The 24,960-nt window shown below is 40.8% G+C and overlaps 1 protein-coding gene across 3 annotated transcripts in view; it reads right to left on the bottom strand.

Moving 5' to 3' along the window:
• LOC116040215 (cytosolic carboxypeptidase 4) overlaps positions 1-24,960 on the bottom strand; it is a 125,380-nt gene that overhangs the window by 63,343 nt on the left and 37,077 nt on the right. For all 3 annotated transcript variants that reach the window (XM_031285503.2, XM_031285502.2, XM_031285504.2), the window contains exons 8-18: positions 24,192-24,394; positions 22,791-22,956; positions 20,915-20,973; positions 16,868-16,984; positions 12,142-12,313; positions 10,491-10,581; positions 9,347-9,613; positions 4,407-4,490; positions 4,184-4,264; positions 3,869-4,017; positions 142-229 (exon numbers count right to left, since the gene is read on the bottom strand). In XM_031285503.2, coding sequence (XP_031141363.1) covers positions 142-229; positions 3,869-4,017; positions 4,184-4,264; positions 4,407-4,490; positions 9,347-9,613; positions 10,491-10,581; positions 12,142-12,313; positions 16,868-16,984; positions 20,915-20,973; positions 22,791-22,956; positions 24,192-24,394 — 1,477 coding nt within the window. The remainder of the gene's footprint in view (positions 1-141; positions 230-3,868; positions 4,018-4,183; positions 4,265-4,406; positions 4,491-9,346; positions 9,614-10,490; positions 10,582-12,141; positions 12,314-16,867; positions 16,985-20,914; positions 20,974-22,790; positions 22,957-24,191; positions 24,395-24,960) is intronic.

The following is a 24,960-nucleotide window of genomic DNA, read 5'->3' as shown; positions in this document are numbered from 1 at the left end:
ATATATTTCCCAGGACTGAGCGCCCTCTCAGTGGTCTGATGATGTCACACTCTGCTGTATGTGATTGGACTGTCAGCAAGTACAGTTATTGTTTCTGCTGCTGAAGGAAGAACACATTGAATCTGTGCATTTCATTCATACCTGAAGTAACAAATTTCAGTCCCGGTCCTGAGCCAGTGTGGTCTACCTTCCAGAGCTTCCCTTACCGAGTACAGCACCGGCTGCATTCCTGCAGTGCACACACACACACACACACACACACACACACACACACACACACACAAGCGCACACACACACACATGCATACACATAAACAGTGAGCAACGTGGAACAGCTGTGACAGCATTAAAAATGGTGGCCTCTAACGCTGCGGTCTGTGCCAGTCCTGTGCTGGCTGTGACTATCTCTATAATATTATTTATGCCTTATAATAAAAGGTTATTGTCTCATTTAAGAATATACATAAAGGAATGTATTTTATTATTACTGTAATATTTATTTCATAGAGAAGTACATAGCGCCGGCCAATGTCACATAGCACAGTACTGCACAGTAGAGCATCAGCCCGTCCCCAGATAGACTTTAATACAAATATATAAAACTAATCATAAATACATAAACATCACAAAACACAAACAATAAAATTACCAAAAAAATAGAGCAACAGATCACCCCTCTTTCAAAATAGTTGCCAAATGGTTAAGTTTAAAATGAAATGAAGGAATTCAACGTCTGTCCAAACAAGGGTTTACTAAAGGGTACCTCACACTTCTGCATAGACTTGCCTAGTGTTGCTGAAAGCCTGAGAGAAAGTCCAGCCCACTGAGCACCTGAGGAACTGTGGTTACTGTCCCAGTGTCAAACAGACCTGCTCTGAACGGCTCAACTGCTTGGCCTGGCATACTGGGCCCCAATTTGCTTTACTTGTACTACTGACTTACTGTGTACTTGTACTTCAGAGGAAAACATTGTAGGCTACTACATTTACCTGACAGAAAAACGTTACTCGTTACGTTGCAGATTCAGATTTTACTCAGAAAATACCTCAATTACAATATGATGCATGATTATCCATTAAGCTATCCATGCAGCATTAGGGGCCTGTATTGGAATTGAAAGCACCCGCTGCCTGCAGTCTCAGCCAGGTGAAGACATGCTGGAGTTAGCCTGCACTGAAGCCCCGCCCCCCGCTGCTGCACAGAGCTGTTCCTTTGGTTATTCAAGGTTTATTAATATTGAATGTGTTGCATGTCCACATTGCACCAAATTCAACACTGCATGCCACTGGGTCCACAGAAATACACCCGCCAAGTGTGAATTACATCGGATGAACTGTTCTCCAGATATGTGAAGTATAAACACACAGACACAGACAGACACACCGACAGACACACACAGACACAGACAGACAGACAGACAGGCAGGCAGCCACAGGCAGCGACAGACAGGCAGACAGACAGGCAGACAAACAGACAGACAGACAGACAGACAGACTTGCCTAATAGTTAGTATTAATATGAAGTGTCCAGTGGTGAGATCTTACTAGCTTCCTGTCCAACATTCTGATTATATATTATCAAAGAGGCTTGAATGTTGAAGATGCTGCTTGTGACCAAGAAATTACACAATAACTTCATAAAATCAAATCATGACATTCATGAAACTATGGATTAGATTTGCAAAAGTATTTTTTCCCAGGTGTAGAAGAGAGGACAGAAGGTGTGACGTGTCTCGCCGTGCAGCTGTTCTGATTGTTGTTGAGTAGTTTAAGCCGGTTACAGATGGACTCACGTTTTCACTGTAAGGTTTTGAAAGTGTTGATTGTATCACAGCAGGAGGGCAGTTCATTCCAGAAGTAAGACATGTGGTTCACACGGTAATAGTTACATCATTCAGAAAAGGCTAAAACGATCACTTTGTTGTGAACACTGTGTAACTTACTTTTTTGTTTGCATTGTGTGTAATTAATAATCAGGTGAGAGCTGTGTCGGCCTCCCTCTCCCCTCACTATTTCTCCTCTTTTTGGACACAAGCTACGATGAGTGGGGCAAATAAAATAAATGAATCAAATAAAGACAATGTTTATTATTTATTACTCCTACATTAGTTCCTGATAGGTCAACCTTGTTGATTACTCCTACTTTAGTTCCTGATAGGTCAACCTTGTAAAGACAGTAGTCCATGCTTGCATTGCCTGAGTCCTGTGTCACATCAGTCCTCCCCATATTCCTGGCAGGCAGAAACTCCATGAAGAATGGTGATCTAAACTCTCCACCTCAGTAACCATGGTGTTTTTTATTCTGGGTTTTAGCCCTGAGGCTGGAAAAGGTAAAGAGCCACTGTTCTTGTTGAACTGAAAGCATCAAATCTCCAGGGGTTAAACATAGATAGTTGGATGACTTTGTAGCCTGTCAGCACATTACAATCTTTCAGAAGAAAAGCCATTTTCTGTACAATGAGATACAGACTGCTTTAGAAGAGCCACCCTTTCTTCTACTCATTCAATTCTTCCTGAGATGAAAGCAATTTCCAAAAATACGTTAAAAAGAGCTATTTTCCGGTAGAGAGGGCAGTGTACGAATCACTGTGTGGTAAGTGTGTATGAAAGAACTGAGATTGCTACTGGAGATACTGAATGTGTTTTGCAATCCCTTTCTCTGTGTGTGTATTTAGTTGTAATGGATGGTCTATTATGGCCGGACCCACTGTGGAGGAGTGAGAAAACACAGCAAGATGCATGCTCCTTTAGCCCCTAAACTGTGTGTGTGTGTGTGTGTGTGTGTGTGTGTGTGTGTGTGCATGCGTGAGTGGGTCCGTGCGTGTGTGTGTGACGGTTGATTTATGGTTGTAGGTAGACTCCACGCACAGCCTACGTGAGTATCCTACGCCGTTATGAGGATTTATGCTTGTGCGCTGATGTGTCTGCGTCAATCTAGCGTATCTCTTAAGTGCGTGGGGAGTGTGTGGCGTGTGAAAGAGTGAGTGAGAGATTGATGGGGGTTAGCTTCAGAGCGAGTACGGAATCAAAAAGGGGGAAATCATAGGAAAAAATGCAATGCTACCAAGCCCCGGCCAAACAGACCAATCACAGTTGTCCGCGTAGCCGCATAGTTACATTTCTGGGGAGGTGCACGTCAGGCTACGGCCTAGGTTCTGTATATACGCATACATATAAATGTACTTAAGGCATAGATTTAATCTATAAATGAAGCTTGAGACAGAGAATGAGCTCTGATAGAGGGTCAAAGCATAATACATCATTTCCCCCCCTACCCCTAAAATGAGCTCCTGTTTGTCTGTGAACTAGCCGGTCCTCCTGTAGTCTCGCATTGCCCAACTGGCGGCCCGGATGTTCCGGCGATCATCCTAAACCAGACTATTCCTCCTTAACTCGCCTAGTATTGTAAATAGTTTTTTTTCCATGTGAAGACCTGCTTTTCTTTCTACATTTTTCTTTTTTACATCAGCTAGTTTGAAATTTGACTTTCGTTTGAAAATGAAGGAAGTCCAAAATGTTTTGCTTATCTGATAGATGCTTACAACAAAGTATAGGCCCTTTTGGGAACCCATATTATGACTAAATAAATAAAATAAAAGCCATCAGGCGAGTAAGATCCTGTAAAAGCTCACCAGATGTGCTACGGGGAAGTAATCGCCAAATGGCGCTTTGTGAACAAATTTCTTTATCTTCTGAGTCCACTAGATGGCGCTCTTGGTTTAAAGAGAAAGGCTCAAGGAACCCTAAGGCAACTCAATGTGCTTTCAACTCTTTGTTGATCAGAGAGCGCCACACAGGCACACACACACACACACACACATATGCACACATAAACACACACACACTCACACACACGCAACCCCTCTCACCATAGTTGAACTGGCTGTTGCTCTTCTCACAGTTGATGACATTAAAACGGTAGGGGACGTCTGCCACCATGTTACTGACTTCAAAGTAGAACCACTGGGTGTGCTGGTTACAGTTAGCATCTGCATTCAATATCAGGTCATATTCATATCTATACAAGAGAAGAGAAGAAGAAAAAAACTGCTTCTGTGTGTTGGCTTACTAAGTTAATGTGTGTGTGTGTGTGTGTGTGTGTGTGTGTGTGTGTGTGTGTGTGTGTGTGTGTGTGTGTGTGTGTGTGTGTGTGTGTGTGTGTGTGTGTGTGTGTGTGTCCATACCTTCGGACCTGAACAGCCTTCCTTAGGTTCCCACACTCAAACTTTGAGAAAAACTTCAAGGAATCAGACGGACACTGGAGACTGACAGAAAGAGACAGAGACCACCAAACGATGTTAGGGCGTAGTATTTCATTTAAGTAAATGAAGGAAATTAAATGTTTACAATCTAAATCCACATCTGTTAAAATAGCTAGCTTAATAAATGTTTGTGTTTTTTACCTACCTGCTGTCTTCCAGGTCAAACACTATCTGGCCGATGATGTCATCAGCATTCAGGAAACGTCGGACATCTTCAAACACTTTATGCCTGATAAAGACAAGTACATACAGCCATGAAAATGTTAACAACCCTTCAAACCCTCTTCAAAAACCTGTGTGTGACATTTACAGTGATTACTTTTGTTACAGAAATGTCAGTTCTTTTCAGTAACTTTCTAACCACATTCCACCAACAACCAACAACACCACTGTTAAACTAGAGGCCTAACTGTCTAAATTCTATGGTGGCCCTCAGTGGCTGTAACATTTAGCTTATACACAACAGTAAAACGAAAAGATCAGTTATCACTTGAGTCAAGACGTTCAGAAAAAGGCAATACATATATACAATAGGCTTTGTTGTCTTAGTTTGTCTGAAAGCTAGCATGAAAAAAAGAAACCAACAATGTCTGTCAGAAGGAAATGGAAAAAGTCAAGAAAACCTACGCATGGGTCATCTTAGGAAATTGGAAAACAAATGCTGTTATTTTCCTTGTGGGGTTCTATGTTGATTTTCCACAGCACAATTTATGAGAAAATACACAGCATTAACTAACTACTTTAAATGCATTTGATAAGACCAAAGTAGTCCCAGAGTGGACAAGCAGAGTGGACAGGAGGAGAACATTTTGATTTGAAATGAGACTTAAAAGGTCCCTCGCATTAGGCCTAATCGTATTCTACACCCAAGACAATTTACTCACAAAGCACAAAGCAGCCCGAACAAAAACAGCATTGACATTAGTTCTCTTAAGGGACTATAAACTCGAACATGTTCTTTTTTTTATGTGAGCGCCAAAAGACTGCAACAGAATTAGATTAAGTTCAAAGGGAAATTGTATCTTTAGCATTTTTAAATGTCAGCGTCTGTTGGCCTCTTGAAAGTGATGAGAAAATGTCTCATCTCACTCATTAAAATGTGCCGTACGTGCATACACACTTCTACATACACGCACTTAACCATAACGACATAGATGCAGATTTACATTATACATAACTCACATACTCACACAGCTGAAATAGACACAATTAGAATAAAAAATACACAAAGTCAATAAAAGGTGAAGTCAATGCCCTGGCTTTCAGCATTCTAAAACAAGACACTAGGGTTGAGTCACTGAGTGTACCCCACATTAACGTCAGGGCAGCAAAAATGTGTACGCAAAAGTGGGGTTTTCTAACCCAACACGCCAGATGGTTTGTTACAGAGAACCTTGAATAATAATAATAATAATAATAATAATAATAATAATAATAATAATACATTTTATTTATGGGCGGCTTTCATGACACTCAAGGTCACCTTACAAAACAATAAAATAGTAATAATAATAATAATAATAATAATAATAATAACAACAAACAAACATTACTAAAAATAGATGATGATCATGTTTGATATGCCAGTGTGAAAAGATATGTTTAGAAGCAGGTTTTGAAATGGGAAAGCAAGTTAATGTTGCGAATGTCCAGAGGCGAGGGGCTGAAGGCTCTAAACCCCCTGGTGGTCAAACGGGCAGGAGGTGTAGTGAGGTGAATAGATAAAGAAGACCTGAGAGTGGATGTGTTGATTTAAAGGAGGTCAGTGAGATACAGAGGAGCAAGCTTGTGAATGGACTTGAAGGTGAGAAGAAGAACCTTAAAATCAATGCAGTGTTTTACTGGGATCCAAAGAAGCTGCTGAAGAACAGGAGTGATATGACTAAAGGAAGATGTTCCGGTGATGATACGAGCAGCAGAGTTCTGAACCATTTGAAGTTTATGTATAAGTTTGAGAGAAGGACCAAAGAGAAGAGAGTTATAGTAATCAATGTGGTTGACATAGCTGGGTGTCATCTGCATTGCAGTGAAAATGGATGTTGAATTTACGGAAGATTTGACCAAGAGGAAGTAGATAGATGATAAACAGGAGGGGCCCCAGGACAGAGCCTTGGGGAACACCAGTAGTGACACGAGATGGGTATGGTTTGAAGGTTCTGGGTTTGATGAATTGAGTGTGGCCAGAGAAATAGGATTTAGGAATGAATGGTTTCATCTAAGATGTCGTCATTGGAAACTCTTTGGAAAAAGGCAGGCACTTTCAAAAAATACCTGGCAGCTGATTGCTTGAACCATCTGTCTATCACGTCCATCAATGTTGTTTTGAATGAAGAGTCTCGGCCGTCACACACACCTAAACCACGCTGTAGCTTTTATATATATATATTATAACATATCTGACCCAAACCAACAGTGAATGTATCTACTAACAAGTATTTTGTGTGTGTATCAAAGACACCAGTTCCCAGTCCGGGCCCCTTAGGGGCAAAGATCACAAAGGATTTTCTTGGGGAAAAAAAACAAGTGGAAACCAGAACACCAAAATCTTGTCCCGTTGCTTACAGATTCTGCATTCATTTGCAAATATGTTTTCAGAGATTACTGACAGGGTGGAAAAGCCTCTGGAACAACATTGAAAAGTCCATGTTTCTGTGTGTACTCAAACTAATTCAATCAGACAGATTCTGATGAATCCAGCTTAAGTGTGCTATGAGAGAGCTGAGGTAAAGTTAACCTACTGGTACTTGGGAACTGAAATATATAACCTGAAGTTGACTCTGATGCTAAAAAAACAATGGCACTCGCTATCAGCAGCAATCAGCATGGAAATGAAGAGGGCTGCATTGAAATGCAAGGCACACAAACACTTCTCTCTGCTCACAGCTGTCACTTCTCCAGTGTGTAGCCCATTCAGTCTGTGTTAGACACCTACACAAAGGACAAAGTCTTTTGTTTGCCTTATGTATAATTACTGCATCATACATATATGATATGTGTGGGCTCACAGTCCAAACAGACAGTGCCCCTAAACAATCTAGTATTTATAGATCTATTTGACCTCTACGATTTCATGACTGTCGGAGAGCTATACGGCTCCCAGTGCTGCCATGGATGGTTACATGAAGACAGATAACACACCAAAGAGAGACAGAATGGGTGAAAAAAGAAATATAATGGACAAAAGAGATGGAAGACACTAAGAAAAAAGGAGGGAAGAAATTGTCTCACAGAGAGCAATTTGAAGAAGAAGCAGCTACAGAATAAGGCTATCATTGCTGTCACATCTGTTGGAGAGGGGGGAGATGGTGTAATAAAAGAACAGATGGGGAAATAATGGAATGTGACAGGGAGACTGAGAAAGACTGCAGGACTGTGGGTAGACAGTAATGAGTGGGAGGAAAATAAAAAAAAACACAGGTGGTTGTATAAGAAACAGAGCAGGAGAGCTACAGAAGAAGAAAGTAGAATATGGAGGGAGAGATCTAATGTAGGGATCACAGGGAAACTGATCCTCAGACTCTGTCTTCATACAGGCTCAGGAGAAGCACATTGCCACTAACAATGTTCCTACTGGGCGTCTGCTCCCCCTGTGGCGCACTGTGAGTCACCCAAAAACCAAACCACTGCAGGCCACGGAAATGTCAAATATTTCCCTGTCCAGGTACATATACTGTACTTGACACGCTATCTGTTTGTACTAACTACCAGGCATGGGAGGATTACTAGTTTACTCATGTAAAAGTTAAAGCATAACCAAGGCAGCCAGAGATATAAAGACAATATATATATATATATATATATATATATATATATATATATATATATATATATTTGACAGCAACCGCAAACCACAAACACACACATTAAAGAAAAAAGATGGCTGCACAGGTTTTACCCACCACGTAGCACACACACATTTCTGGGCTACGTGGAGGTTGTCGACATACACCTCTAGAGAGTGAGATACATCCATCAGTCAGTTTGTTGTTGTACTCACCTGAACGACATGCTGTAAACCATGTGCACCATGGATTCCTCCACAATATGCTCTATATTCCATTTATCTGCTCATTTATTCTCAATGCATAATACAACCAGTAGTGAGAGACCGATTAATCGGGCCAATTAATGCCATTTTGAGATAATCATCCTCGGCCAATGCCTGCAATCACAAGGCCGATTAACAAAAAATGACTGCAGACACTTCTGCAGGTAGCCTTGTCAATGTGGCTGCTGTAGAAACACGTCAGCACTCGACATTGTGTCAATTTTGCCATTCTACGGCCAGACGTCAGCGTCACGATAAAAAGCCTTCAACCAGCTAAACTAGCTACAGGGCTCAGGAAGTTACTGTATGTGCGTCCCCAGTCCCCACTCCTACTCCCGACTAGTAAAACATTAATTAGAGTTGTCATTTGGGATGGTTGTGGGACGGCAAGCAGGTGTAACTGTGAAGCATTCTTTCTCATGTGACTTTAGTAGTTACCCTGCAAATACTTGATATAAAAAAGTACAAGTAAAACGTTAAAAATACTGCCAAAAGAACTAGTATGGAAAAAAACGACTTTGATACAGTCACGAAAGTAAATGTAATTTGTTACTTCCACCAACCTAAGACCACTGTCTGTCCAGTAGGTGGCACAGATCATTGTTGATTATGTTTATTTGCCGCTTCATGCTCAATGGCAGCAGCGTTCAGTTTTCTTCGTCTTGTCCGGGACCGGGTCACAGTGGCAGCAGGCTAAGTTTCGATGTCCCTCTCCCCAGCAATGTTTTGGATGCTTAATTCCTTCTGCAGTCCCTGTCCCCAATCAGCCCATTAGGGGAGTGTCCCAGACCATTTGATACATATGCACGTGGTCCACAAAAATATAAGCTACAAACAATGATATAGGGCATTTTAAAGCCATTCTGACACAATTTGATTCAGCTGCAATTTAAAATTGGCTCAGACCTGCCATAGAAAATGATATTGTAAACATAGGTAGTGATACAATGGGATACTTTGGAGGATTACGTTTTGCTATTGTTTCCAAGTCAGTTTCATGCATCTAAATGCTCTATGCTGTAATGACCATGGAGTACCTCTGTATGTTGGGTTTGCGTGGGGCCATGGGTTCATGTCCCGGCGGTGGGAGGTGTCCCCAGAAATCAGGGAAAGCCAGGATGCTGAACCCTGGAATGGATGTGGTTTTGGCAGCTGCAGCGCGGTACAGCCTGGGGTCATGGTGGGGAATGCAGGCTCCATGTCTCTCCAATAACTTATCTATCATGGTACGATGGTGGGATTCTTCTGCATCCACCTCCTCATCATCCTGCTCATCCCCTCTCTGACCTGTGGGGGCTTTTCCCCTAGGAGGAGAAAATGATCATGAGTTCAGACTGCTAGGGTCGGAAATCAAAGGCAAACAGCAAGTTTTGAAGAAAGAGAGGTGAAACTCTTAGATTGATTGCATGATATACAGGGGGGGGGGGAGGTAATCACCTAACATCAGAAACAAGCAATGGTCAGTATGATGGACTTAGTGTGACATCACTGCTGGAACCCAGAGCAAGGGAGGATGAAGACAGGCTGCTGTGTTTCTTGTGAGAGATAAGCACTCTATAGCAATACGTAGAGTATGTCAGACTGACCAATAGGTAGTGATGGCCAAGTCAAGCTTCATTCCCAGGAAGGAAGACAGACAGTACACACACACGGATCGCCTCTGCAGCTGCTGCACACCACCATGGACTTATAAACAATACTTGTCAATATTTCTATATACCTATAAACTGTCCAATCACAGCTTGGGGGCAGAACAATCGGCGCAAAATGACAAGAAAGAGACTTAAAAGGACTACACTGAGTTGTGCATGCCTTTCAGTCTGGGGCTGAGGTGCCCAGGAGCCCATTCTGTCATATTTCATTGATGTATTAAATCCTTTAAAACTGTTGAGACTAAAACATTTGTATGTTAGTGGAAGCCAGTCATTATGTTCCAAAGAAATCTCTGTAATACAACTCCTCATGCTCATCAGGAACCCTACTGGGCTGCACAGCATGAACTGTTTGATATTTACAGTACACAAGGATAATGTGAAGATGATCCAGTCAATGTTTTTTTCTAACTGAGATTAGTGTCCTCGAACTCTTTGAGATACCTCATTTCTGTCCTTTCATCATTATCACAGCTTGACAAATGCCCTGTCCAACCATCCATGCAAAGGAAATGGAGTTTCAGCGTACCTGGCCTCTCTAACCATGGTCCTGAAGCGGGGGCTGGTGCTGAGGAGGCTGCTGTGACTGTGGAAATCACGGGCCTCTAACTGGCCAACAGCTGGACAGAGAGAGAGAGAGAGACAGAAAATTGAATTTGAATTTCCACTTTTTAAGAATGAGAGGAAAATAACAATGCTGTGGCACAACAGTAACTACTGTAGTCATGATGACAACAATTGCCATGTGTTTGCTTTTTATATGCAGAGTGTTTCCTGTATAAGTAGTATTATCTGAAATAAATATACATTTTAGGTTTGGGCAATGGGTGATATTTTCAAATCGTTCAATTAGTTAGTTACTCAAGATCGCCAGGGGCCAGCGGCCTGGCTCTGCGTCTGATTTCAAAATTTAATTAAAGAATCCTTACTTTTACATTAACAATGACTCAAACAACTCTGTGAAATGTGACAGCAGTCACTCGTTGAATACAAAGAGAATTAACACCAAGTCTACAGTTCCCCTCAGATTGTCAAGACAGTTTTTGCTTCATTTAGCTCATTCTTTCTGTTTTTCACAAACTCCTCTCTTATCAACCAAAGCTCTGATAAACTCTCTGTACTCAGAGCAAACAGCGGACAGACAGTTAAAGACTAGCTGGTGAACATAGAGGAGTATTTGGTAGTAGAGCTTAGATCGGCCCAAAAAATCAAGCCCGAACCTGCCCGAGCACGTTGTGTCCGAGCCCGGCCCGGCCCGACACATTAACTGTAATTATGAGCCCGAGCCCGATTTAAACCCGACAATTTTTTAATACGTGGGCCGTTATAACTGACGTTCTCAACTACAATTCAGAGTTGTTTGAACTGCAGAAATCTGTTTAGAATAATACAACAAGGACGAAGCATGTAAACTGCGCTGTTTGTTTAGAATGGAACGGATCGCAAGTGGATCCGAATGAAGAAACGTAAAAAAAAAAAAGAAACAATGATGAACAACATATTGTTGTCACTGCCCATGACTTGTTTAAACTGCTTCCATACCTCCGACTTTCCTCCACACTTGCTCAAAGTTAATTCTCCTTTTTTTCTTTACATCTTCAAGCTCCCGGTGTGATGCGTGCTAGAGGAGGAGACTCCGCGCATGACACGTGCTGCATTTTGTAACTGCAGCCTAACTTTTGTACACATTTGTTACTTTTATATAACCTATATATATATTTATTATATTTCTGATTATGGCATAGCTATCTCCCCACCCAAATAGGATAATAAGGTAATGGATAAAAAAAAAAAAATGGGATCAAGGGTCCGGCCCGGGCCGGCCCGGCCCGAGGATGTGGCGGAAAATAACGGCCCGAGCCCGACCCGAGGTCCGGTCGGGCTCAGGTCGGGCTCGGGCTTGGGCCGAGAATCTAAACTCTATTTGGTAGCTACAGAGACAGATGTTTCCCTCAAGAGACTAAAAACAGCTGAAAGAGAGAGAATATTGGACTGACATTCATCAGGTGAACACAGACACAAAGACTCCTGATGAATGTGGAAATAAGCTTCTGTTTTTCATCACAACCTCTCAGGTGATAATATGTGTTCTGTTCCCAAAACATCTATGAATGCATCTTTCAAGACAGTTTTGTCTCAGTTTGAATAGATGTTATAAATACGTTGGACCTGTCTCTGACCTGCTGTGTGTCCCTTTGCTTCTGTCTCAGAGTCACTGCGGGCAGTACTCCTCCGTCTGTCCCGCCTGGAGCAGCGGAAAGGGAAACTGTTGAGCCGCACAGCTTCCTCATCTGATGAAGAAGACGATGATGCTGTTGAACTCTCGTCTGGCTCGGAGCTCAAATCCAGCTCCTGTGAGACACAAATTGGTTTGCAGTTGTGTGAGATGTCACATATTATAGATATTATAGATATTACACCAGAGGATGTGCTTTAATGGCATTAATGGCACGTCACTCTCGTATTTCAGCCAGAGGACAATCATGTTTTGCACATGACAAAGACAATACCAGCTGTCAGCAAATGGTGATGCAAGGTTTCGTTCCAATGTGTAAAGATAGAAGCTAACGCGTCCTCTCTGTGGGACATGTAATATCACATGATGTAATAATAATGTCTAAGTCTATGCTTTGTAATGCAGAGAAAATCTCAGGATAAAACACTTTTTAATCCTCATAACATATTCTGACATAATAGCAGTGTGCTTCCTATTAGTCAGATATGAGCACATTTATTATGAGTCAAATCACATGGTGTCCTGTGTTTTATGACATGAAACATTATCATGGACTGAGATACTCATCCATTATCTCCCACCTGTCTCTGAAACACTATTTCTGTCTTTCTTTTTCTCTCTCTCTCACACACACACACACACACACACACACACACACACACACAAACACACATTTAATTCCATATTTAGGGGAATCAAGACAGACCTGTTAGAGTACGTATACACCTACAGTATTTATTAATGTAATTATTCACACCAACCATGTGCACAGACTGTAGAACACATGGCCCTCTGTGATGTCGCCCACAGCTTTCTGAATTATTACTGAACTAGTATTATCAGAGGACCTCATGTGATTTAGAAACAAATCAGCCACCTGTCTGTGTTTCGAGCGGCGCATTCACACATGATAAGTAAAGTCGGTATTTTACTCTAATTTACTGACATTATCCCCCATATATGATTCCAAGGCTCTATACAACCCCTAATGGCAGAGATGCCGATTCACACGGGACTAATATTATCACATGACCTCTGTGTTTAGCGAAATATGGTCGTAATTTGCGGTGGAATTTTTACTTGACAAATTACAGACATGGCAGAAGCGCTTGGGATTAAGATCAGATGACCTTTATTTTATTATGACAAATGACTAGAGTTCCCCAGGAAACATTGATGACGTGTAAATAGGGCTTTAGATTCACCACCGTCTTTGTCAGTTATCAGCCAGGAAATCCATATTAGGTCAAAGAGGTACAAAGTCTGAGAAGTGCTAAATCAGTAAATTATGTGTCAATCCAGCAAACACATTTCTCTCTAAGCCTTAATATCTCCCAAATATCCTAATCCTTAAAGTGATATCACTGACTTAGACCTGGGAACCTCAAAGACCAAATGTCACTTTTAACGTTATGTGTGTTGCGTTCGCCCCGATCGAATCACATGAAGCGTGATGTCATTTCCAGTTGTGCTATCATCACTTGTGTGAACATTGTCACTGGTGCCAGCAGCAATATATTGTTCTCAATGCTAGCAACAGGACAACAGTTGATCAGGAGAAGTGGAAAGGCAACATCCATTCTCCTTTAGCCCAGCAGCGGTGTGTTGGTAGAGCAGCTAGCCATGTGACACTACTTGGGCTCACAGTGCCATTCAGGGCCTGATGCGTACATAAAGACACTTGCAAAACACACAAGATAAAAAGTATAACTCAGGGAGCACAGTGAGCTTTCAGATACCTTCTCAACCTGAATTTACATTTGTGTAGGTGCATTTTATTTGTTTGTTAGGGACCATGAACAATTTATAACATAAATGTTGCCATTTGATGTATTGTACCAGAGTTAGCCTTAGGCTAATTTACATCTGCAGTATTTTGATGCCATTGTTCCCAACCTCTGCTCTGATGTTGGATTCATAAATCCAGAAGGTTCACCCCTGGATTACACCGTAATATCTTATGGTCAGGTAAATATAAAGTAGAACTATAAAGTGACATTAAATTAAAATACGTAATAATTAAAGCACTGTAGCTCAAAGTTGTACTTAAGTACAGTACTTGACTATACTTTGTTACATTCCACCACTGATAAGTGTAATGGCAGTAAATATATTGTGCATACTCGCTGACTCTTTCTTTCTCACTGTCACTCGCTCTAAATGTTTCCCTCAGGAGCTGGTGGAGACCAAAAGCAGAGCTAAAAGAGAGAGAATTGCGGACTTTCATTTATCAGCTGGACACAAACACCACTCCTCATGTTGCTCTGTGTCGGATGTGTACATAGACAGCTCAGATAAGATATTATTTCCCCTAATACTTTATGCAGCATTACATTACTAGAGTAGTAGGATATAATACATCATATTAATTATAATTTAAACCTTCAATGAAGCTAGATGCAGCCCAGGTTAGAGCAGAATCTCTAACAGGGAGCCTGTAATGATCAAACGTTTGTCTCCGAAGGACAAGAGAGGAGACAAGACACCATCTCTCTCCTCTCTCTCTATAATTAGACATGTCTACCTCTTCTAATAGCCATGGGAGTCAGGCTGATCATGACCGTGTTTGAAATTAGCACACGCACACGCACACACGCACACACACACACACACACAGTGCCAGTCTCTCTCTCTGTCATTTCCTGTCTGTGTCCCTAATCCGTCATGTCCTCCTGCAGTAACAGCCATGTAAGTCATGATGGTAATATGCATATTTCATACTGTCTCAACATTCTCCCTCTCCCTCTGCTTTCTTATGCTGGTTTTTATCTTACTACCCACTATGATGCTCCCAAACAACAAATCATAATTCAACAAGTGCTCAGGCCTAAGCAACTAAATCATCATCGTCATCAGTTCCAAAACTGAAATCTGTTTGAGTGTTTTCGGATCCGACCCCCCTAATTTCAAAGTCTGCTTCATTCAAAATAAACATCTTGTGGTTGTGGTTAAAAAGAGACAGGACATAAACTGCAGTCTCAAAGTCAGACCCCACCTCAACCTTTGCTTTGTACAAAGGACAGTAATTACTTTCATGACCACAAGGTGGCAGAAAAAACATGTTGAACTAAGACGAGATACTCTAAAGTAAACCATAATGGTACAGCAGCTAGTGTTAGTGATGTCCAAATAAAGCTTCATGAACCATCAGTTGTATTTGTTGAGCCCACTAGATGGTGTTTTGGGTTTTTTGTATATAGTTGTGTTTCTGTATTTAATAGTTTTCTGTATGTGCAACATGTAAATAGTTGTGGGAACTGAAATGCACCCATGGGGGAAATTTGTATTAATTTACTCATCTGAAGTTGTTCCTAAAACAACTGTTCTTCTATGGGATAAACTAGTGTTGGAGATGATTAGATGTGGAATCGTTATCCCAGCCTGCCCAGGGAGTTCCAGCTCAAACATAGACTGAAGACCAGGCTGTCTCCAAGCATTGACCTGAAGCTGACAGTACAATTTGAGTGTCACTCAATTTTCAGAAGAAAATCTCTTCTGTCTCCCTGCTCAATCTTATTTCATTTTTTTCTTCCATTTCAAGCACATCTCTAATGATGCGTGGTCTAGTCTGATCTAAAGTGTTTCACAGGAATATTGGAATGGAAGAAAAGATCCCATCAGCCCCAAATCCAAAAGGCTTGGCAATGCGAGACAACCTGAAGCCTGACACAATGGATTTACATGTGATGTGTGATCCTGCGACTCTTGCGTGATCTCGAGATATCGCGGGACTTCAGCAGTTTACATTCTTCCAAGGGTCATCGTTCCTGCCCAAGCTCAGCAAAGAAACTCGTGTAGTGTATTTGGTCTGTTTGGTATCATCAAACTGACTCATGACCATATATTTTTGCATAATTCGTCCCTGTGCAGCATCCTAATAGGATTCATGTACATGTACACTCCAAAACACTGTGGCTGTCATCAGGATTGTCTATCACTACATGAACTGTGTTGCAGATTTCATGTCAATGCAATACAATTCTGTTAATTATCAAGAAAAATGATCATGGATATTTGTGATTTGTAGTATTTTGGTTAAAAGTGCAAAAACACAAGTATGATATTTTGTATGTGATATGTAGACCATAAATCCACAGTTAAATGAATTATATTTATATATTAACAGTAAGATTTGATGACTTGAAACATTTAAAAAAATATATTTTAAAAAATAACTAATTATTTTCATTTCCTTATGAATATTATTTATCAGTACAATTATTGATACTTCTGGTAATTCTGTTAATAAGGGAGACAATCTGAGAAAATATGATTATGCACATGTAATCATTAACATAATATAAATGTAAAATAAATCTGTGTGTGCACAGACAGTCAGACGCAGCATGATGAAAGCAGTACATACAATTTGAACAAACCATCTGCTGTACCTGTTACACAATAATTATGATTTTTATGATAATGTGATCCCAGACCGGCTGGAAAATGTTCAACTGCAGATAGTGATGACCGAATGAAGCTTCATGAATCTTCATGAAGCCCACCAGATGGCGCTCTCTGTTCAACAAAGGGTTTACAGCACACTGAGTTGTCATTACTTGAACCTTTTTCTTTAAACCAAGAGCGCCATCTAGCGCGCACACACACACACACACACACGCACACACACACACACACACACACACACACACACACACACACACATGTACCTGAAAGTCATGTAAGAGTTCAGGACAGAGGCGGCTGTACTGGGGCAGCAGCTCTTTCGGTCTGTCTGGGTCAGGACGAAGACGAAGTTTGTTCAGGTCAGTCTCCAAATCGTCATCCTGGACAGAGACACACATGGGCGTCAGAAAAGATAAAGGGAAAACAAACACAGGACTTCACCCAGGAGATCAGAGTTTGTGTCCCATGTGAAACCAGATATCAACGTTGACATCAACCTTTTTTTAAAGTTACGTAGGCTACTACATAAGTCAACTTTCATATATAAAGTCCCTTAAGTAACGCCATAAATGTATTTTAACCCAAACCACAATCTTTTCATGCATTATTTTCAGACAATAGCATGCCTCTGATGTAGTATCATCAGCCATGCTCCAAATAAAATATAACACCATAACATGTTCACATACATTTTAGTCTTTAAGGAATAAACCAAACTCATGAATAATATCTTAACTGAATCAAGACCTATGTAGTCTTGCATTGGCAAATATCTGATGTGTTTTTGAAGACATGATTCAATATAATCCCATCAGAAGAGCTCATGGGTAACCATGGAGAGTAAAGTGATGATCTTGTTTCCCTCGGACCAAACTAGAAACGTTACAATTATATTTTTTCTGTGAGCTGTGACAATGAAAGCATTTAGACAAAGAGGTTGTAGATACATCCATGCTACTTCACCAAGATTGTGGAACTGGAACTTCTATGCTGCACACAGAAAGATCATGAAACCAAAGTCTAACACATGACACTCATGCAATCTGCCAGGGATCCTGTCATGTGAGCAACAGTATAATCGATGAGTCAAAAATGTTTTTACAGAACCCAAATGGAACTTTTTCTGACAAGTTGTATCTGTGGGCGTCGAGGGTGGCACTTAGCACCGCTGCTGGCGTCGTTATTGTCAGTCCCCTGTTGAAAACAAAGAACATCTGTCTTTCCTGTCTACCACATGCTAAGACACTGGGACTGTAGCATTAGTCAGTGACTGAGTCACAGTGTACGATAACAAATCATTCTCTTTAAATCATGTCTGCTTAATCAGAGGCAGAAAGCTCCTTGCACATGTGCATTTTACTCCATAAATATCCTGCACTCTCTCATGTCAGCATCATGCTATTGTTAGGCCCTCTGGCAGTCTCCCCCACTCACTGACATTTTGATTATATATGACTCCAGAGTGAATAAAATAATAAAACTAATAAACTAAAAATCAGCTTACTAATTGACCTTCCTTTGATGGATTCATTAATCAGATATTATTACACAGCTTTGTTGAATACTTTCTAAAATTCTGGTTCTGTCAATTACCCCTTTGTAATTGACGGTCTATTATTTCTGATTAAAAAAACTGTTGCTATAGACCCAGTTCTGATCATAGACTGGAGGATCATTTTTAAATCAATAAAATCATTTGTAGATCAATATTTTGTGTCAAATGAGGATCAAAGGTTCTGACAGCATGAAATACCACGACTTCTTAAAGTATGACAGAGTCCAAATGTATAAAAAGGGCTAAAGTTCCTACACGTGATGTGGATGGAAACACCCTCAAATTAAAATCTAAGTCATTGTTTCATTTTAAATCCAGTGTGCTGGCCGACCGAGCCAACACAAAAAACGGAAACAGCTCACTCTCCTAATTCTTAAATTGACCTAATACTTTGTGAGCAGACTTTTCTTTAGTGAGTCAACGTGTTCAATAATGCCTTCACTGTAAATGATGTCTTGACATTGGAAGGGTTTTCAGTGTAATATCGGTGAAGAGGCTTTGTTCCACAGAGAAATCAGCAGCATTGATGACAGGCCAACAGGCCAGCATTACACCAGCAGTATTCCCCTCAGCTGAACGCTGAGGTAGATGTGGAGAAGCTGCAGCTTGTTTGTCAGTAGTGATTGTGGAGCAGTGAAAATGTCAAGGATTACTGGGATTTGCATGTGCACCTGCTCCGATAAGGTGCAGGCCCAGTCATGATCTCTGCTCTCAAGCTTTGCAGATGATACACGTGGTGCTGGTGTTTCATACACTCTCACAGCACTCATCTGAAATTGGTTATGACATTGATTCTTGCAATCCTGGATTTACTTTTGCATTGCAATCAGATGATCATCATCATTTAATAACAATCAAACGTGTGATTTGAAAAGTGGAAGTCTATTCTTTGCTATGCAGAGAGTCTGGTTTTTGACAGAGCAAATTTAGATTTCATTGATACAGTATGAATTACTATGATTTGTTTTTCTGGAGCTTTCAGTGGGTGATGACTCATTGTTGATGATTGATGATGAAGATGATGGGGAAAAAAAGGTGAAATTTGGTAGGTGAAAGGTAGGTAGACCTTGAGTTTAGATTTTCTTGTCAAACCCGTGATGGCTGCCCATCTTTTGGTAATTAGTCTCAGTAACTTGAGGAAGCTTTGTAGGGTTTCTCTTCCTGGTTATATACAGCCTGCCTAACTTTGATTAACAGCATTTCAATGACTTGTGTAGTTCATGTAACATGTACTGTAGCAGCTTCTGCAGGATGGTGGTGTCAGTTAAATATTAATAAAGTAAACATGTCCTGTCTCTTCCTTTAAGTCACTGCAGTGGACTTTTCCAATGTTAAACCAAGACCACTGTGCTTCCATAACCTTAACCACAAGCTGCCAATGCCCAAACAGACCCATAGCAGAGATGAATCAGAGAAAATGTTATAACTTTGCAGATATGTTCATTATCTGTCAAAACATATGCTGATGAAGTAGTAGATGTAGTAGTTTATGAACATCATTTCAGGAGACATGGTTGGATATTGCATATGTTTTCAGGTGAGATGCCAGTGATGGTTTCACCTGTACCCATATTAGTTTGTAGACGGACACATTATTCCCACTCATACTCACAATACAGGGAATGTAAACTGTTCAACTAATTTCTAATTGAGCTGTGTTTAGACAGAATAACAGAGCTGCATCATCTATAAAAGACAACAGAGACTGGCTGATGGATGCCGCCGCCAGTCTGCAAACATGACTGTTTGACATTTTGTACAATCTCCTGAGAGCAGAGCAACACAATAAGCAAAATGTTACGCATGTTAATTATATTCCTCCAAACTAATTTCATTTATTCAATTTCATTTGGCAGCAGAGTGGCCCAATGCTGTGTGGCCTCACAGCAAGAAGGTACAGGGTTGGAACCCTGGTCATCCCGGGCCTTTTTGTGTGGAGTTTGAATGTTCGCCCTGTGTCTGCGTGGGTTTTCTCGGGGTGCTCCACTTTCCCCCCACCAATAAAAACATGTTTCCTTCCCTCTCTGTCGAGCTGATGTGTGGTGAGCATCTGGCGTCGTAAGGCTGCCATACATCACCGAGATTGGTGCTACACATTGGTGGTGGTAGTTTCATGTTCCAGAAATGCTTGTTACTAACTTCTCTCCGGGGAGCTTATTCCCCGGAGTCTTAAATCATGGTTGCAGCTGCCGTGGTCTTGCTCGACGCCCCGCTATGCCCCGCAACACCCCGCAACATACTGCAACACCCTGCTACGGCCCGCTACACCCTACTGCACCCTGCTACACCCTACTGCACCCTGCTGTGCCCTACTATGCTCCACAACGCCCTGCTATGCCCCACTACTGAACTGCTACAACTGTTATTTTTAGTCATAGTTCCATTATCTTTTATTATTGTTACTATAACTGCCACTGTTCATCACTCCAACTGCTGTAATTATTATGAATCATATTTCAATTATATATCTATTATCTGTTTCAGTCTCTGTGTCCAAACCAGCAGTGACAGATGCCGCCCACAAAGAGCCTGGGTCTGTCCGAGGTTTCTGCCTAAAAGGAAGTTTTCCTCACCGCTGTCGCACTATAAGTTTTAGATGTGTCATTTATATGCTAGTTATTTATCGACTCTGAGAAGAATCTTTGTAATAAAAAACTAATGTGATAAGTGGATGATATAAGTTACATGATACAAACCTTAAGTACTTTTTCTCTCATAATAGACTGAACAGAAACACAGGGCCAAACATACTTACATAGTCTGCCTCTGGCTTATCTTCAGCATCGTCATCATCACTCTCGTCACTGCTCTCATCTGGATACAACAGAGACAACAGAGGCAGTGTTCTGTGTGTGTGTTAAAGTGTAACTCTGATTGGGAGGATATCCAAACCGTCTTACAGTGTGTAACTTACACAGCTTTAACATCCGCCCTTCAGTAAAACGGCATAACAACAAATAATAATAAAAGGGATTTCAAATTAAAGGGAAGAATTTTAAGGCAAAGAAATGGAATTACAATTTTCAAACTTGGGCCACTGAAGACTAAAATGTCCTGAAAGTGTAGGTTCATTTTTTCCTGCCACTGGGAATATGGACTACAAATCCAAAATACATTTAACAGTACATTAACCCTTGTGTTGTCTTCGGGTCAAATTTGACCCGTTTTCTAAATGTCTATATCAGAAATATGGGTTTCTTTTAAAACAACCACATTTTGATTACCCAAAAATAACACGGACGGATGATTCCACACAACACGCTTCACAAGTACAACAGAAGATCGGATCTCTACTTTCATTGAATTTGGGGTGTTTTGTTAAATTTTTTAGCATTTGAAAAAGAAATTGAAATGTTTCGAAACAGTATCCTGACTGAACATTGACCCTACTGTGATTGTCCTTCCTTTAATATTAGTCTAGATAATTCATAATTTCATCTTTTTCAACTCAAGGATTGGGTATAATTTCCTTAATAAATGAGGTTTGTTGACCATGAAATCCAAAAAGTGTAAAACTAGTAATGAGTTGGTGTTAGTGGTGTTTACGGTAGTGAAAAGAAGTGTAAAACGGCAAAAAAACGCCAAAAACATTGAAAAAAGTGCCTAGAAAAAAGGGACAAAAGCATCGACAAGTGCATGGTCCAATGGAAGACAACACAAGGGTTAAAAATATAAATGCTCAACCAAACAACAACACAAAACAAGAACTGCAATGCACTCCATTAAAGGGGAATTCTGTATTTTTTTAACATTGTGTCTGAGTGACTAATGGAAACAACGTCTGAAACTGGTCCAGTATTGAGAGAGAGAGCGCTGCAGCCGACAGATGCCAAACTGGCTGGGGCAATGTCGACCATCAATGGACGTCCACTAACAGAGCTGTTTCTGCCACTGACAGGCTCAGATTGGCATTCTCAGTATCTGACTACATTATGGTGAACTCTCATTCTGAAATTACGGGAGAGTCGCTGCTGAAAGACAACGGTGGAAATGTTAGTGAGAGTTGGAGCGTGCAGTGCCAGGGAGTTTGTTGATTTGGAGTACAGACAGCGTAGCTTTGTGTTTAAAATATTTTCAAATGCAGATTTCTTGGCACAGCTTTCATAGAAGTTACCTTTGGATTCAGACATTTACAAATGGATCCTAACACTCCGGTTCATACACTTGCGCCTTGCAGACCATCGGGTCTGCAGTGTCCAGTGTGACTGAGGATGACTACTGCAGCCAAAGAGAAGAAGAAATCCTACATACAAAAGCCCATTTACTAAAGAAAAAGGCTGGCAGTCAACATTGCCCTGTGTGATTACATTGCAGCTCGGTTGGCGGCTTCCGGTTACAGTGTTCTCGTTCAATACTGGACAAATTTCAAAGATTCTTGTTCACATCAGTCACCAATGCATGGGAACATAGACTACATTATTTCATCTTAGTATGTATTTGTTAATCAGTCAGCCAGTCTAGTTCCAATATTGACCAGCTTAACTTAAAATATTCCCAAATTGAAAGTACTGCATTGTATGTTATATGTATTATGTTTATATTACTAATCCACAGTTCCAAGCCAGTAGCTGCTTTAAACGGTGCTTCTGCTGAATGTCGGCAGGAGGTGAGTACTGAATGGGATACTGTACCTGGTTCTGCGTCCATCTCAGGGACTGCATGTGGTCCTCCAGGCAGGGGGAAGTTGTACGCAGACTGATCTGATGTCAGTGGAAGAGGAGTTTTAGGAAGACACTTCCTCATCAGCTGCACAGAGAGCTCCACCAGAGACTCCAGACCTTTACTCAGCAAACATGTCTGCAGAGAAACAGACCTTTAAAACCTCTGTTAATAGGTCCGTCTGTAGGAAATCAATGGACTGCTCTAACAGGAACACATGGGCCAAAAGACATGAGTCAAACTGCATCTTGGGAAAACAGTAGTACAGCAAAAAAAAATTATTTGAAATTGAAATTCCTCAAAAAGCTTGTTGATTTTTTTAAGCATTCAGTATTTCATGTATGTTTGCTATGGGATCTAAAGCCCATTATACTTTTTATGATTGTCCAGCTGAGAGTGATGAAATTATTTGAACTTTGAAAACTAAATAAATTAAAATGTTGATTTGAATATCTTCATCTATTATGACCAAAAGGCTTTTAATGAGCACATGTATCATGCCTCCTTGTTGGATTGGGAAGCTTTAGGACTGTGTTCTTTGATTCCAACTGATCATCAGTGTGGTTCCACAAATCCACTGTCAAGTGTGTTTTCCTTCTGCAAACCAACATCTTCTTAGTGTGTTATCCTCACAGCTTGTGAGTTAGCGAGGGAGGAAAAGTCTGACTTTCTGATCTTTCTGAACAGTTATAACAGATGGGAGGCAATGTTACATCATGTCTCTCAAACTGAGGACAGAGATTAATCCTGGCCCATTTCAACCCCTGCTGAAAAAAAGGCTTTCATTTCTGAACACAACCCTTCTCTTTCTAAAGGACAGTAGGCTTTGGGTGTCTCTTATCTCTATTTGAGGAGCAGTAAGATCCCCATTATCTTCAGATTGCAGAGCTCAAATATTTAACTATCCCCCTTCACTTAACCAATTGAACCCGTCGGTGAAGACCTCGACATCAGAGTAGCTGTTTACAGTACGACTTCCTCTTGATGGTGTAGAGGTAAAGATTTACATTACTGGACTTGACAAACAGACCCTTAATGAATAGATCTGTGCAGTCAGAGGAGAGGAGAGGAGAGGAGAGGAGAGGAGAGGAGAGGAGAGGAGAGGAGAGAAGAGGACTGGAAATATTAGACAACACTGACAAGTGAAGTTGTTGTTGCTTAAGTGTTACCAGCTATAGTACATACACTACTTTCATACACGACACTAACGGCATGACAGATAAGCTCAAAATAAAACTATTTTTCCCTGGGGGGACATGAGGTTGTTACGATAGCACATAAGAAAAAAATGCTTCATCACAGCATCAGTCTATCCCAACAACAGAAAGACAAAAAAGAAGAACAAGACAGAGAAGGGATGATTTGAACGTTACCTGTGTAGTTTCATACAGCAGTCTGATGCCTCCCTGGCACAGGACGGCCTGTCTGCCTGCAGTACTGTGAGTGACCTTATGGAGGCATCGCAGCAGTCCATGGCGGATTGCTACATGTTCACTTCCTTTGCTGTGCCAGTCCTCATAAAGCCGCAAGAGGCCAGAGACGTAACCCTTAGACACCACGGAGCTAACATTAGCCTCTGTGAGAGAGAGACACAGACAAACACAGGACATCAGTCCTTTATTTCTGTTCACATCTACTTCACTAATGGCTGACTGGACAGAACGAGGACGCAGCAAATCCACATCAAATCCAGCAAGGTATGAACTCAAGATTGACTAAAGATCTGAGATTCCAAACTACGTCTGTCCATTTGGCATACTTTTAACACAATTGATCAAACAACAACAACAACATTCCCAGAGCTCAGATAGAGTAGTAACATACCGGTGTGTCATATATCTCTTTGCATCCACAGTTTGGAGAATGAAGGCTGTGTATAATATCATAATACTGATCATATGTACAACCACATCACATCAAGCAAATCATCTTTCAGTGTGGAGTTCTCCTCATGTCTGCACGGGTTAAAGACATACTTCTTAGGTCCACTCTAAATTGCCCATAACTGCTGCTGCATCAGGGCTCTTTGTTTGTCTTTGTCAGGGTTGTTTGAGTCATAATTGATTTCATGATGTATTATATTATATATAATATAATATATAATAAATAAATAATTAATTTGGTGTAAAGTTATAATTTGAA

The sequence above is a fragment of the Sander lucioperca genome, chromosome 7, assembly GCF_008315115.2.
Source record: "Sander lucioperca isolate FBNREF2018 chromosome 7, SLUC_FBN_1.2, whole genome shotgun sequence".
NCBI lineage: Eukaryota > Metazoa > Chordata > Actinopteri > Perciformes > Percidae > Sander > Sander lucioperca.
The sequence above is the reverse complement of the archived record's forward strand: the minus strand, read 5'-3'. Positions and strand labels throughout refer to the sequence as shown.